General features: G+C 40.7%; 1 protein-coding gene across 1 annotated transcript in view; it reads left to right on the top strand.

Annotated features, from left to right (window-relative positions):
- The window catches only part of lrp1bb (low density lipoprotein receptor-related protein 1Bb), a 2167948-nt gene that overhangs the window by 1016397 nt on the left and 1135718 nt on the right, over positions 1 to 15833 (top strand). Inside the window, exon 5 of the mRNA XM_051931086.1 lies at positions 8819 to 8947. Within this exon, the coding sequence (XP_051787046.1) occupies positions 8819 to 8947 (129 nt within the window). The remainder of the gene's footprint in view (positions 1 to 8818; positions 8948 to 15833) is intronic.

The following is a 15833-nucleotide window of genomic DNA, read 5'->3' as shown; positions in this document are numbered from 1 at the left end:
AGCTTGTGAAACATTGTATATCGAACTGTAAGCCTTTGTTCACACAAGGGGCAGACCAATGACATCTTATATCTCCACTCACACAAGCCAATGAATGACATCTCATATCCCTACTCACATTTATAAAAAAGGTACACTATATGAAGGCCTCAGTAATCATTGGAGATCAGACAGTGGTGTTTTCATCTGTTGATATAGCTAAAAACTAAATGAACACTGAAACCCCTGGTAAAGCTTTAACAGCCTTTCATATGGGTGGAAGAAATGGCGTGTGTGGTGTGTCTCCTCTGTAACCATTTACTAGCTCTGAAGACACTTGCACCTTACCATATTTATGACATAATTAGCTTGTATTGAACGACACAAGAAATGTCATAGTGTGGGCAATCACTGACTTTCTACATCTATACTTTAAGTTTTCATATCCAATAAATGCCCAGTTTACATCAGCAGTTTTCTTAGTCATGCCAAGCATGTGCACATTTATTGTGCTACATTCCTTAAGAGAATGCAGGGTTGTAGTCACTCAAGAAGGACAAAATTCCCGTCTTGAATCCAAGCTGGTGGACAGATGCTAATTTTCACCATCATTACTGAACCACTCAGCAGCTGACATCTGGCTGTTCACCAGTATGAGTTCCTAAGGGCCAGACAAGTCACATCCATCCCATAAACAAGTTTTTCCCTCTTCAGCTACAGATAAAGCAGTAAACTGATTGGTGTTTCTGAGGGATGGAATTCCATCCATATCTCAAACTGAGTCCAGATCACTTCCCCCCACTTAGATTATAAGCTACAATTGCTGTAATGATCATTACTCCACTGGTCATAGATTAGCTGTGCCCAACCATTCTGTCTTTCTTCTCTGTCAGGTGACATACCAGTCATTTTTGTAAACTAGTGTTATGCCACTGGAAGAAGGTGCACCACAAAGGCAAAGAAACTAGGATACAGTCAAGAGCTGAAATTTAGCAAGAGATCACAAACCAAACCAAATGTCAAAACTAAACTATAATCCAACTCAAAGCTGAAGATCAGAAACTAGTCTTTAGCCAAGGAAAACGTTCTTTTGTACTTTATTCACAAATTCAGATAATTACTTTATTCCCAAATTCAGATAATTCTTAAGTTCCAAAGGACGAACTTTATAAGCTTGCATTGTTTTGAATCCGTGCTTGCCCTGCTTCTGCGGTTTGAGACGCGCGTTGTAGGCGTATATCCGTCAGTCGAGCTCATTCGGTTTGAACCCGTGCCTGTTTTGCCTCCGCAGTTTCAGATGGTGGGTCGCGTTCGCCGTTTTGTACGATCCCAAGCAGCACATTATTCCTAACTTCACTCCGCAGTAGTGCCATGCACAATATGGCGGTGACGCCTGCGCCTTCACTACGCAGTAGTGTCACTCACAATATGGCGGCAACGCCTGCGCCTTCCGTATTATGTCAGGTTTCACCATGCTGTGTAGGCGCCTTTGCCTTTCGTACTTTCCCGCGCCTTCCGACGCGTGATGTAGGCGCCTGCACCTTCCGGGTCTGCCTCCGCTGTGTGGTGTGGACGTTTAACTGTTGTTTTTTCTGCTTTACTATTCTGTATCTCGCTGTGCATGTGTTTCGTGTCTAGGTTTTTTTGAAGCTGTTGCATTCCAGTTTTCATCATCTGTAACCTGCTCTCCATGTGTTTGGCCCCGTTCTTTAACCTCTTTATGACGTTTTACTTTGTTTCCTACTCTGTCTTTTATTTCTGACCTCGCTTTATCCTGTTTGCGGCATGTCAGACGGTTCGTAGTCTCTCCCGTTTCGCTCTGGGGAGGGGGGCTTTGTGTGGCGCCTGCGCACTATGTCTCCTGCGTCCATGGGCAGGTCCCTGCGTCCATATCCGGTTTACCATTCTCGGTTAGTAATATGGATATGGATATACATGTAGAGATTGTAGCTCATTCCATGTGGTCCTCTGGAGGGAACAGCTGCATATCATCAATATAGCACTCATATGGGAAACCATGGGATGGGATGATGGGGCACAGAGCGAAGGTGTATAGAGGGAAGAAGAGAGAACCCAGCACCCATACTTGGGACACTTCCATGCCGGCCTGCTGCACCCTTGACATCTCTTCCCACCAGGACACATGTTAGGTGCCCGAGAGTTAGGACCCAAACCACCTGAGTGCAGTCCCAGTGATGATGGTTGACTGTTTTGAAGGCATACCGAGGGATGGTATACATAACTACATAATATAACAGAGGTTGAACTTTACATAACTAACTTGAAAGGTCACATCTATCGTGTTAGATTTATTTACTAAAGGATCAAAATGTTATGTCCACACTTTATGGTTACAACAGTGCTGTAACAATACACCACATTGTGTAAAGTAGTTGTAAATACTGAAATTTTGCCAGGTTTGTGAATATACATCTCCATTATTCTATAATAATACCCTAGTAAAAATGAGGCTTTTATTTTCACCATATTCTTTCTACTTTGCATGTAAAACTTCTTAATGCCCATGACTTACCTGTTAGATTTTAATTAGGTCTTTGCTAAATTAGTACCAAATGCCACTACTGCTAAATATCTGATTTAAAGCAAACACATAAACCCCCAGTCTTGATCCAGTAAAATTTTAAATTAACTTTAAAACTGTTTTACTAACTTGGAAACCAGTATATTCTATCTAACTTTTCACAAGAACAGTTGCAGCCTAAAGTATTTAAATAATTAAGGCAAACACAATCTTCAGATTCTCTTGGCAGCTCTTTGTTACACTTTATTACTGTCACAGTATATCAAGAAGTATGCAAAGTTTACTCAGATTCTTCTAACATTATTAAGTAATATTGGAAAGTATTGTAGTTATTCAGTTTTAAATGACATTGTGTTGTTCTATTGTTTAATTAGTTTTTTTAATCAAATACTAACACATATCTTCAATACTTTAAATTGTTCAGTAGGGGGGACTTTATTTGGTTGGGTGGGATATCAGCAAAGGATGTAGGAAAATAATACGGTCATCATGGACTTGCTCATTTATTGTAAAACACACAATAAACTGACATTTTCTTTTGAGAAGCTGAAAAATAAAAACTTCCTAATATCAATATCAAAAATAAAACTTTAAACACTACAGTAGTACAATTTATTTGAGTTCATAAAGACTTTGTGTTTGCTGCAGAACAAACTACCTCCAATAAATATTAGGTATTGACTGAGTCATTGGGAGATGTAGAAACATGCTTTATGACGATCAGAGTTTGATTATTCTTTAGTAGTTCAAAAATGAGTTTGCAATTAAAACATTGATTACTATCCTAATGTTTAGTACATTTTCCATTTATTTTCATGTTTTGTTTCTGTTGAGATTTTCTGTTATTTTTTGGGATCAGAATAGTTATGACATGGTAACATCGCATGTTGGGTGTGGCCGTGTGCATTTGTGTTCGATGTCACAGCAGCCATCTCATCTATACAAACGCAACAATAATCACCGTACAACATCATGTCATTTCAGTTTTCTTTGCAAACACTGTACACTCACTTGCTGGTGTAGACTGCACACACTATGGTTAATGTTTTGCATGTGTATTGCACTTAGCAGTAAATTTTAAGCAGTGTGTACAGTATATCTCACATGACTCCAAGTGAGATAGGGTGTGATGGGGTGTGATCTGAGGAGAATGAAGCAATTGCAAAGACATCCGTTTTCCTCTTCTGTCAGGTTATTATCTGGGATTGTTAAGAATTGTAGCACTCTTCTGTTTTTGCTTTTTAAAGTTCATGTGAAAAGACTATTTCCACTCGGGGATCAATACAATGTAACAAATACAAAGTAAATGAGGTGCAAAATTTGGGGGGATGCAGGTGACTCCCTAATTAAATGTATGGACTCCCCAAAAGCCTGAAAATCTAAATTGTGCAGATTCTTCGAAAATAAATTAAAATTATGATGTTATAAATCACTCCGTCCCAATTAAGGAGGTTGCGAGAAGTTATGGTAGCAGCGGGCAGACAGACCTTAATAGGCTGGATGGGGATTGGTGTCTAAGTTCCATCAGACCTACAACAAGTAACGGAAGCTTATCTTTTAAATTAGAAGGACTTGAGAAAGAGGGTGGAATCTTTCAAAAGAAACAAGCATAATTTAAGCCCCAAGCAGTCTTAGTACTTGCCAGTGTGGAGGAACAGCTCTACGGAAGCTTTTTTCCACTACTTGAAAAAAAAAGATTATATTTTGCAAAAACATTTTGTGTTATTTCACAACTATTAATCAGTTATTTTGCAAATATTTCTGTTATTTCATAATAATTGTTGTGTTATTTCATAAAGACATTGCCACTAGAGTCAATAATAACATCTTCCAGCCTTCTAGCACGAGCATTGTGTGTAATAAAGTGATAAGAACTGAACAAATGTTAAAGGTATACATTTAATCCTGCATGTTCTGAGGACTAAATTTAAATTATTAAATGTAATAATTCAGCACTGAGTTTACAGCAAGAAACAATTGCTATGGATGGCCAGTCCTTTGCAGGATACAATCACACAGCCAATCAGAATAGAGGAAAGAGAGTGGCTGAATTTCAAAGTGATTAAAATTAAATATATAAATATAAATTTTGTTTCATTTTTATCACTTGATTGCAAGCTATGTGTGTGCTTAATTCCTGCCAATAGCTCTCTGTAGACTTATCGAAGCATGTGCATGGACAATGATAACCACTGCAACACTGGAAAATAATCCAATACTTTTGTGAATTAACACAATGATTATTGTAAAATAATGCAATTCTTTTGTCAAATAACACAATTATTGCAAAATAGCACAGTGCTTTTGCAAAATAATGAAATTTTAGATTTTTTTTTTTGAGCGATTCAGTGATAACAAAGAGCTGGCAGTGTTTGCTGAGGGTCTGATACCAACAGTGTTCAGGTTAGAAACAGCATCAAGCTAGCCATATCTTGCTGTGTTCATGTGAGTGACTTATGAACGCCTCCTGACTCACTTGTACAAGAAAACTCCCAAATTAAATGAATACTGTTTGACTCCTCTTAATGCTTAGTTATGCAAGATGTTGAAGTTTTTGGGTTTCCCCCCTATTTTTTTGGCCCTCCAGATCCAAAGAAAACTCTATTTCATAGGCTACCCTTGGACCATATATTATGCAGGACATTTCACCTTTATGTTAAAGAGTAAACCAATATGTGCCTGAAGAAAAAATAATGCAGATTTGAAGTTCTGCATGCCACGTCAACTCACCCTAGGGGTTTACTCCCTAATTGGGTGTGAGGGGTCAAAGTTACTCTTTTTCTCAAAACTTTGAAAAAATGGTGGTCAGTAATACAGTATATGGCACGTGGAGTGTCATTTTATGCTATTTCTAGGTTGATGATCACAAATGTGATAATATTTTTTCTTAATTTCCCATGAAGATAAGAATGGAAAATTTCAAACATGAGCTTGTAAGGTATTGGTTTAGACTTTTTCGAGGTCGGTGATTAGAAATATGATGATATTTTTGGTTTTTAATCCTTTAATATGGATCTAACCCTCTATGGACCTCTATCAGAGGGTGAAAATAACAAATTTCTAATGCAAGCCAGAATATTTAGACTTTAACTGTTTTGAAGTAAATCATTACATTTCTTTTGAACACCTCAACTTTGGACAGTTTATGGTAATTTATGCTTTTTCCTAGATTGTATTTCTTGTTTTAGAGGCATGTCCTGTACCTTGTACACATGGGAAGTGAAGTCACTGGTCTAGTTAGGCTTTTATTGTTGTTGAAAAAGCAAGGCCATTATTATAATGAAGCTATGGTAGTGCTTCCATGAGGACATCAATTTCCAGCAGTCACCAAGAGTGCACTGATGGGAGGAGGCGATCAGCTTGCACTTTAAAGGAAGTTGGCATTCAGTTGGAATGTGTCTAAGTGGGCATGTGTCACAAAATATGGATGATCTGTGTCATGATGCTCAGAAGTACAAGGTAGCACTATTTTTTGTTTGCAGATTGCATATCCGATTCTTTTAATTAATACATATCCTAAGTGATAGCATTCTCCATAGCTACCTTATTTTATTGTATACACTAGCCATGTTACATGTCAAAGATAGGTAATATCCATCCATCCAACCATTATCCAACCCATTAGGTAATAGAATAGTTTAAGAATATTTGCCATCTCTAGCCCTACATGTACTTTCGGCGTCTTTCCTCTGTATCCACATGTGTCTGAACTTCTTTGACCAGCACTTCTCCTTCTTGAGCAGATTCCTGTAAAGCTTGATTCTCAGACTGTCATTATTTTTGGGGCATCTTACACAACTCCTGTCTGGTTTCTGTCTTTGAAGGAAACTGTCACAGTTTGCCTCCTATACCCTTTCTTCTCCTTGTGTGTCTCACACTCACTCTTCCTTTTGATTATGTCACCAAAGCCAAACTGAGCAATCAGATTGCTCTGAGGGACTAGGGACTAGGCACACTCACACAGACCTTAGACCTTATTATACAGTAATCCCTCCTCGATCGCGGGGGTTGCATTCCAGAACCCCCCGTGAAAGGTGAAAATCCGTGAAGTAAAAACCATATGTTCATATGGTTATTTTTATTTTATGCCCTTATAAACTCTCCCACACTCTTATAAACATTTCCCGCACAATTATACAGCATAAACCCTTTGTATTCTCTTAGATACTGTATTAGGTAAGATTCATTGAAATTATGTATGTAAACACACTGTTTATATACAGTAAAACCTAAATATTATTTTGTAGATATCAAGCGTCTCCGATATCACATATGTTACAGCCATTATGACAGACAGGCCACCAGCAATAAATACGTACAATGCAAGAAAAATTGCATACAGTAAAATGTGTGTACAGTGACACTAAACCATGTACATGTAATAAGTACTGTACGTAGAAAATTAATTATGTTACTCACCAACAATGTCCAATAACGATGAGTTTAATTTTACTGCACAACAAAGGAGAGCGTTACAGCTCTGCTAAAGGAGCCTCTTCGGTGACTGTGTAGTACCTCAGTTGTTCTTCTTCCGGCAGTCTTCAATCCAAATCCCTAAAGCAGATTCCATCCGGACTACCGCCTTATTATATCCACTTACAACTCGTTTTGCACCCTGGTTAAAGGACACTGCAGCCATAGATCTTATATTCTTTTCCTCTTTTTTAAATAAAAAAGAATCGTGGACTCATTGATTCCGTAATGGCGTCCTGCAGCGGTGTAGCTGTTCCCTTCCTTCACCATATCCAAAACTTTTACCTTTTCGGAAATCGTTAGCATCTTCCGTTGGCGCTTGGGCACGGCCCCTGAAGCAGTAGCAGGAGCACGTTGATGCTGAATGAGCGAGACGAGACTTCCTGGTTAACGCAGCGGAATTGAATTCTGTGCTCCGTCGCTGAGCCAATCAGCACAAAGGAACTTAACTGCGTGCTCTGATTGGGTAGCTTCTCAGCCATCTGCCAATAGCAACCAACTGAGGAAGCATGTATCAGAAGTAAAAAGACCCATTGTCCGCAGAATAGCGCGAAGCAGCGAAAAATCCGCGTTATATATTTAGATATGCTTACATATAAAATCAGAGATAGAGTGAAGCCACGAAAGTCGAAGCGCGATATAGCGAGGGATTACTGTATAGTAGAATCCACACTACCAGAGTACATTTTCGGTTTTCAGTCAACACTGATACACTGTGGGAGAGAGATCAAAGAAAGAAAGAAAGAAAGAAAGAAAGAAAGAAAGAAAGAAAGAAAGAAAGAAAGAAAGAAAGAAAGAAAGAAAGAAAGAAAGAAAGAAAGAAAGAAAGAAAGAAAGAAAGAAAGAAAGAAAGACAAAGAAAGTTACAGAAAGAACAAATGAGATGAAAGTGAAAAGAGACAGGATCACGGCTTAGTCTGTTTGATAGTATGGAGGCAAGCAGTCAGGAAGTGGCCTCGAGAGGGGCAAGCAGATGGCACTCATACGGCAGGGTCACTCCTGCTGAATACTCAAGGAGCTGGAGCAGCCATCCGCTCTGAGTGGGTTCCCGCTCAAGGCCAAGGGATGGCGGCAGGAGAAAGGAGCAGGGACTGTGGGGTTCCCCTCTGAAGGTCATGGAATGGTCGAGGGAACACGAGTCAGGTCTGAGGGATGACTGTGCTTGCTAGAGGAAATATAATGTTACTGAGGAGACGTGACAGGGTGAGTGGAGGATGTGGTACATTGTAGAAAGAAGTACTGAAGCTCATATTGGTTTTAATGGACAGATACAGGGAGTGATTTTTAACACCATTTTTAGCATTGGATTATTTATTGATTATTTATGTTTTTTAACCTCTAATATGTTCTCTAATAGAACTATGTAGTTATTATTTCTAGAAGAATCTGCACTGCACTTTTGATTTGGAAACTTTGTTGTAGAAAATAAAAAGCATTGCACATTTTTCAGCTACTCCTGCTATGTTATGAGTCTGCATTGCCCAGTCCATCTGGGTTTACCTCTATCGACGTCCCAGATTGAAGGAAGTGATGCCAGCTGTGGGTAGCCTGTGCACCGTACTCATTCTTTTAAATTATTTCAGTGCCTGCTAAATTATGACAAAACACAAGAAACGTGTTTACATCACCTGTAAGAACTGTACATATTATCAACTTTTCCAACTTGAAAATGCATACCTTAAATGTGTTTTGACGACAGCTTGTTTTGCAAACAATTGTTTACATTCTGGTAAAAAAAAAAAAGAAAAAGCTATTGGCTTTGCTTTTTTAGCACTGTTTGGAATTCATTCAGTTTTTCTAAAGGCTGTTATTCTTTCTTTTTAGATGTTGATGAATGTGCTGCCTATGGGACATGCAGCCAGACCTGCATGAACACTTATGGCTCATATGGATGCAGCTGTACAGATGGCTACCTGATACAATCAGATAGAAAATCGTGCCGAGCCAAAATTGGTAAGACATGACATTTAGTTCTGGAATATACTGTACATCCTTTAATTAAATCCTCTGCAGACTCCCTGTGTATTTCATTAAGATGCCTCTGCTTCATTTAATCATTTTCAAAATTACCAGTATTTCTCATGAGCGTCAGAGGAAAATCTAAGTACAAACTGGTAATTAAATGGTAAACATTAATAATAAAAAACAACCTGAATAAACTGTTAAACGTGAAAATATGTTCCTCCTGTGCCTTGGTGTCTGACGTATTTAATTATACACATTTATTTAAAATATGTCAAAAAAAAAAACTAGCAGACCCTGAAGTGGGCATTTAGATTCCAGCAAAGGATTTAGCAGAGTTTCAGATCTTGGCTTTAGCGTGTTATAAATGCAGTTGTGTAATTTGGCAGAGGAACTCATTTTCCTCGGCTCTGTGAAATAAACTTCCACAAACTCATTTAGAAATAGTTACGCTTCTTATCCTTACTACTTGTTAAACAAACAAAATGTAATTTCTGTTTTACTCTCACTTGTAAAAATATGGATTTATTTTAGAGATGTTAATTGCAAAATTAACCTTTTTTTCATTTGCTTGGCTCGACTTGTGTACAATGAGTTAGTATTATTGCTGTGCATGGTTTTTGATTTCCATAATAAACAAAAAGCTGTTTTCACTTAATAGCTTTTTTGAAACTTTTTTTTAAGACCAGGAAACTGTTCTTTTACAGAAAAGCAAGTGAAGTTGTTGCAAAAAGAAAGAAAGAATTAAATTAAAATAACAATATAGACAAAATGAAATATTTGAAATTGTTAGGATGTGGTGGTTACATGCATGTTCTCACTTTTTATCATGCTATTTATTTCTGCTTTTGTTTTGGTCACAGTTTATAGTTTGATGCTGTTCTGTGCCATGATGATTTTATCAAATATGCAGCAGATGCTCATTTTACTGTGTCATAGTTAGCATTGGCAGCAGGGACGGACTGGGAAGCTTATTCAGGCCGGGAATCTCAAGTCTAACCCAGGCCATACAATATACGTCAGTTTTCTTGTTCAGGAACAGACTCAAAAACCAACAAACACCATTTTATTTTGGAATTTTTATGAATGAGGAGAGAGTAGATTCAGCTTTTACATATACATTTTACTCTTAAATATTAGTCTCAAGACAACCTCTGATAAACTGAGGGACAACACTTCATAAATAAATAAACCATATAGTTCTATAATATTTATATCAAAAATAATGTGCAAAAAGCACTCAACCACAAACAGTAGTTGTCAGTGGAATCCACAGTGCATCGATTATGTTTGCAATTTCACCCGTGAGTGTGGAATCTACACAGCCGCGGTCAGTGTCTGGATGGTAATGCTGAATGCACTTCCACAAAGTTTGAAGTGTTGGTTATAAAAAGACTACTTTGAATTTCTTCAATAGACAAAAGTCTCAAAAATGTCTCAGTGCCACAGAATTCTTTCAAGCATTTTTTAAAGAATGCACTTAGTAAATAAAAAACTATGAATCATTTCATGTAGCCTATTCAGTCACTTTCTCATCATAGTGCTAAGGTTTAACTGTTAAGAGTGCAAGAGACACACTTTAAAAATATTAAAATAAAGTAAAAACAAGACACGTTCATTAACAAATTTACCAAGCAATAAAGAACAACAGGAACATTTAAAAGCACAAATCATTCCACTCACATACATGTTTCATTAAGAAAAAAAACGTTAAAAATGTGACCATACGCTACACTTCATTAAAATTTGAGACAAAAATAAAACATAATAAATACAGTAACAAATACCAAAACACATACACCATCCAAATATTCAAATTCCAAGTTTATTATAAACTTTTAAACAATCTTCATATATAACTTTAATCACAAAAGCACCAGATGTACCTGTCATCATAGCGCTCCTTTTTAACTGTCAGAGCGCAAAACGCATGCAAAGTCAAAACTTGACTTGAACAAAAACATGAAACCATCCAACCAGAAACCAGAAAAGAAACCCTCCAACGTTAATCTGGAAGGATTTGTGCCCACTACAGAGCAATAATTTCTTCTTATTATAAAAATTTCTTATTTGCAATGGTGATGGACAGGTTGACAGATGAAATTAGACAGGAGTCCCCATGGACTATGATGTTTGTTGATGTCATCTGTAGCGATAGCAGGGAGCAGGTTGAGGAGACCCTGGAGAGGTGGAGATATGCTCTAGAGAGGAGAGGAATAAAGGTCAGTAGGAACAAGACAGAATACATGTGTGTGAATGAGAGGAAGGTCAGAGGAGTGGTGAGGATGAAGGGAGTAGAGTTGGTGAAGATTAATGAGTTTAAATACTTGGGATCAACAATACAGAGCAATGGGGATTGTGGAAGAGAGGTGAAAAAGAGAGTGCAGGCAGGGTGGAGAAGAGTGTCAGGTGTAATTTGCGACAGACGGGTATCAGCAAGAATGAAAGGGAAAGTCTACAGGATGGCAGTGAGACCAACTATGTTGTATGGGTTGGAGAAGGTGGCACTGACCAGAAAGCAGGAGACAGAGCTGGAGGTGGCAAAGTTAAAGATGATAACAATTGCATTGGGTGTGACGAGTATGGATAGGATTAGAGATGAGGACATTAGATGGTCAGCTCAAGTTGGACGGTTGGGAGACAAAGTCAGAGAGGCGAGATTATGTTGGTTTGGACATGTGCAGAGGAGAGAGGCTGAGTATATTAGGAGATGGATGTTAACGATAGAGCTGCCAGGGAAGAGAAAAAGAGGAAGGCTTAAGAGATGGTTTATGGATATGGTGAGAGAGGACATGCAGGTGATGGTTGTAGCAGAACAAGATGCAGAGGACAGAAAGATATGGAAGAGGATGATACGCCGTGGCAACCCCTGACGGGAGTAGCCAAAAGAAGAAGAAGAAGATAGACCAATAACGCCTGCTTGTTTTCCAGTATAATAAAATTATATAATTTTACCATTAGTTTATTTCACTGGTTGGCTCCCGCCAATTGTAAACGTCTATGCAGGTCTAATTGGTAGCCAAAGCACCATCTTATACAAAGGGTGTGAGGCTCCAGACCAGGGACCCCAAGTATAAAACATTGCTTAGAATCCAGACTATTCCATTAATGAACTTTGCTCAAACATTCACCTTCCTTAACAGGCCGATAGATGTTAAAGACCAAGTATTTATTAAATGTTCTAGATAAAACGCAATCTATGAAAAATCCAGAAGTGTTGTAAATATGAATTTCTTTTCACTTAGTAAGCAAACAATTCAGGCTCAAAACTACAATAAAACGGTCAGTTTACCCCATAACTGATAAACAAATGTTAAAAAAAATACCTCAAGACTATTCAAAAACTATAAAAGATGCTGTTTTTATTCCTGTTTGTACTTATTAATTACAAAATGGAATCAGAGTGAGTTGGATGAATAAGTGCTTATGCTACACTGTTGTTTCCTTTTTGGTATAAATTAGGTGATTAGTGTTGTTTCTTGAACACTAACAAAGAAGAGTTGTGTTTTTAGGGTGAAAATTAAATAAGTTAAAGTCTAAAAGTCAAAAAAGTTTATGCACAACTGGATGGGACAGTTTGGTTGAGAGGCCAGCACCCAGTTTTGCACATTCATCCAATGGTACTGTGATAGACTTAACTTCTCATGCCAGAAATATCCTAAAAAACAAGCAAACCCCTGCACGTATTCTGCTAGGCCTCCCAGGTGCATTTTGACAAACAAATTACAGAAAGAGGCACTGCTGAACAGAACAGCCATTGGATACATTGAAAGCTTGTTAAGGTTAGGTTGGGCAGCTGCAGAAATGGGAGCAGTGGTAGAAACAGGGTGAGAGTCAGGAGTTTTATCATTTAACAGATTGCTATCTACAGAGACAATGTGGAAAGGGGAAATTAAAAAGAAAATGGCAAAAGATGATAAATAATTTAAAGCTATGGCAGATAATATAATTATTTCTAAATTCCTTAGAAACTGAGAAATTATTTGGGGGAAGAAAAAAAAAATCCGCACCCACACACTGTTCAAGTTCAAAGTTTATTGTCATATGCACAGTAAGGAAACACAATGAAAATTCTTGTACAATGAAAAAAAAATTCATTGTAAAATTCCATCCATCCATCCATCCATCCATCCATCCATCCATCCATCCATCCTCTTCCGCTTATCTGAGATCAGGTCGTGGGGGCAGCAGTTTGAGCAGAGATGCCCAGACTTCCCTCTCCCCGGCCACTTCTTCTAGCTCTTCCGGGAGAATCCCAAGGCGTTCTCAGGCCAGCCGAGAGACATAGTCCCTCCAGTGTGTCCTGGGTCTTCCCCGGGGCCTCCTCCCGGTTAGACGTGCCCGGAACACCTCACCAGGGAGGCGTCCAGGAGGCATAGTGATCAGATGCCCGAGCCACCTCATCTGACTCCTCTCGATGCAGAGGAGCAGCGGCTCTACTCTGAGCCCCTCCCGGATGACTGAGCTTCTCACCCTATCTTTAAGGGAAAGCCCAGACACCCTGCGGAGGCAATGACAGTGAGACCTGGAAGGGCGTGATTGGGAGGAATGGCCCCCCCGATCTGAACCCGAGCGGTGTTTTGTTATTGGACTTCTGTGCTCGTCACGGATTGTCCATAACGAACACCATGTTCAAGCATAGGGGTGTTCATATGTGCACTTGGCACCAGGACACCCTAGGCCTCAGTTCGATGATCGACTTTGTGGTCGTGTCATCGGACTTGCGGCCACATGTCTTGGACACTCGGGTGAAGAGAGGGGCGGAGCTGTCTATTGATCACCACCTGGTGGTGAGTTGGCTTCGATGGTGGGGGAGGATGCCGGTCAGGCCTGGTAGGCCCAAACGTATTGTGAGGGTCTGCTGGGAACGTCTGGCAGAGCCCCCTGTCAGAAGTAGCTTCAACTCCCACCTCCGGCAGAACTTCGACCACATCCCGAGGGAGGTGGGGGACATTGAGTCCGAATGGGCCATGTTCCGTGCCTCTATTGTTGAGGCAGCTGACCGGAGCTGTGGCCGTAAGGTGGTCGGTGCCTGTCGTGGCGGCAATCCCCGAACCCGTTGGTGGACACCGGTGGTGAGGGATGCCGTCAAGCTGAAGAAGGAGTCCTACAGGACCCTTTTGTCCTATGGGACTCTGGAGGCAGCTGATAGGTACCGGCAGGCCAAGCGGAATGCGGCTTTGGTGGTTGCTGAGGCAAAAACTCGGGCGTGGGAGGAGTTTGGGGAGGCCATGGAGAACGACTTTCAGACGGCTTCGAGGAGATTCTGGTCCACTGTCCGGCGTCTCAGGAGGGGGAAGCTGTGCAGTGTCAACACTGTATATGGTGGGGATGGTGCGCTGCTGACCTCGACTCGGGACGTTGTGGGTCGGTGGGGGGAGTACTTCAAACACCTCCTCAATCCCACTAACATGCCTTCCAATGAGGAAGCAGAGCCTGGGGACTCAGAGGTGGGCTCCCCCATCTCTGGGACTGAGGTCACCGAGGTGGTCAAAAAACTCCTTGGTAGCAGGGCCCCGGGGGTGGATGAGATACGCCCCGAGTTCCTAAAGACTCTGGATGTTGTAGGGCTGTCTTGGTTGACACGCCTCTGCAACATCGCATGGACATCAGTGACAGTGCCTCTGGATTGGCAGAACGGGGTGGTGGTCCCCCTCTTTAAGAAAGGGGACCGGAGGGTATGTTCCAACTACAGAGGGATCACACTCCTCAGCCTCCCTGGAAAAGTCTATTCGGGGGTCCTGGAGAGGAGGGTCCGTCGGATAGTCGAGCCTCGGATTCAGGAGGAACAGTGTGGTTTTCGTCCTGGTCGCGGAACAGTGGACCAGCTCTACACCCTTAGCAGGGTCCTGGAGGGTGCATGGGAGTTTGTCCAACCAGTCTTCATGTGTTTTGTGGACTTGGAAAAGGCATTCGACCGTGTCCCTCGGGGAATCCTGTGGGGGGTACTCCGAGAGTATGGGGTACCGGACCCCCTGATAAGGGCTGTTCGGTCCCTGTACGATCGGTGCCAGAGCTTGGTCCGCATTGCCGGCAGTAAGTCGAACCCATTTCCAGTGAGAGTTGGACTCCGCCAGGGCTGCCCTTTGTCACCGATTCTGTTCATAACTTTTATGGACAGAATTTCTAGGCGGAGCCAGGGCGTTGAGGGGGTCCAGTTTGGTGGACTCAGGATTGGGTCACTGCTTTTTGCAGATGATGTTATCCTGTTTGCTTCATCAGGCCGTGATCTTCAGCTCTCTCTGGATCGGTTCGCAGCCAAGTGTAAAGCGGCTGGGATGGGAATCAGCACCTCCAAATCCGAGACCATGGTCCTTAGCCAGAAAAGGGTGGAGTGCCCTCTCAGGGTTGGTAGCGAGATCCTGCCCCAAGTGGAAGAGTTCAAGTATCTTGGGGTCTTGTTCACGAGTGAGGGAAGAATGGAGCGTGAGATCGACAGGCGGTTCAGTGCGGCATCTGCAGTAATGCGGGCTCTGCATTGGTCTGTCGTGGTGAAAAAGGAGCTGAACCGCAAGGCGAAGCCCTCAATTTACCAGTCGATCTATGTTCCTACCCTCACCTATGGTCATGAGCTATGGGTAGTGACCGAAAGAACGAGATCGCGAATACAAGCGGCTGTAAAATTCCAGTACAATTAAATTCTTTCTTGCTGTCCACACCAAATGCCAATGGTTAACAAACCAGCGTATAAAAATAAACATAACTAATAAGTAGCAAATAAATAATAAGTAACAAAGGCAGAATAAAGTATAAAAACAGAATAGAAGTTTAAAGTGTAATGTGCAGGTAGGTTTGTGATGGACAAGTCAAATACAATTATGTGAGGTAGATAGATTGAGGTGAACCACGGTTATAAACTCCAGTCAGTTATTTAGGA

Source organism: Erpetoichthys calabaricus, chromosome 8 (genome assembly GCF_900747795.2).
Source record: "Erpetoichthys calabaricus chromosome 8, fErpCal1.3, whole genome shotgun sequence".
Taxonomy (NCBI): Eukaryota; Metazoa; Chordata; class Cladistia; order Polypteriformes; family Polypteridae; genus Erpetoichthys; species Erpetoichthys calabaricus.
The sequence above is the reverse complement of the archived record's forward strand: the minus strand, read 5'-3'. Positions and strand labels throughout refer to the sequence as shown.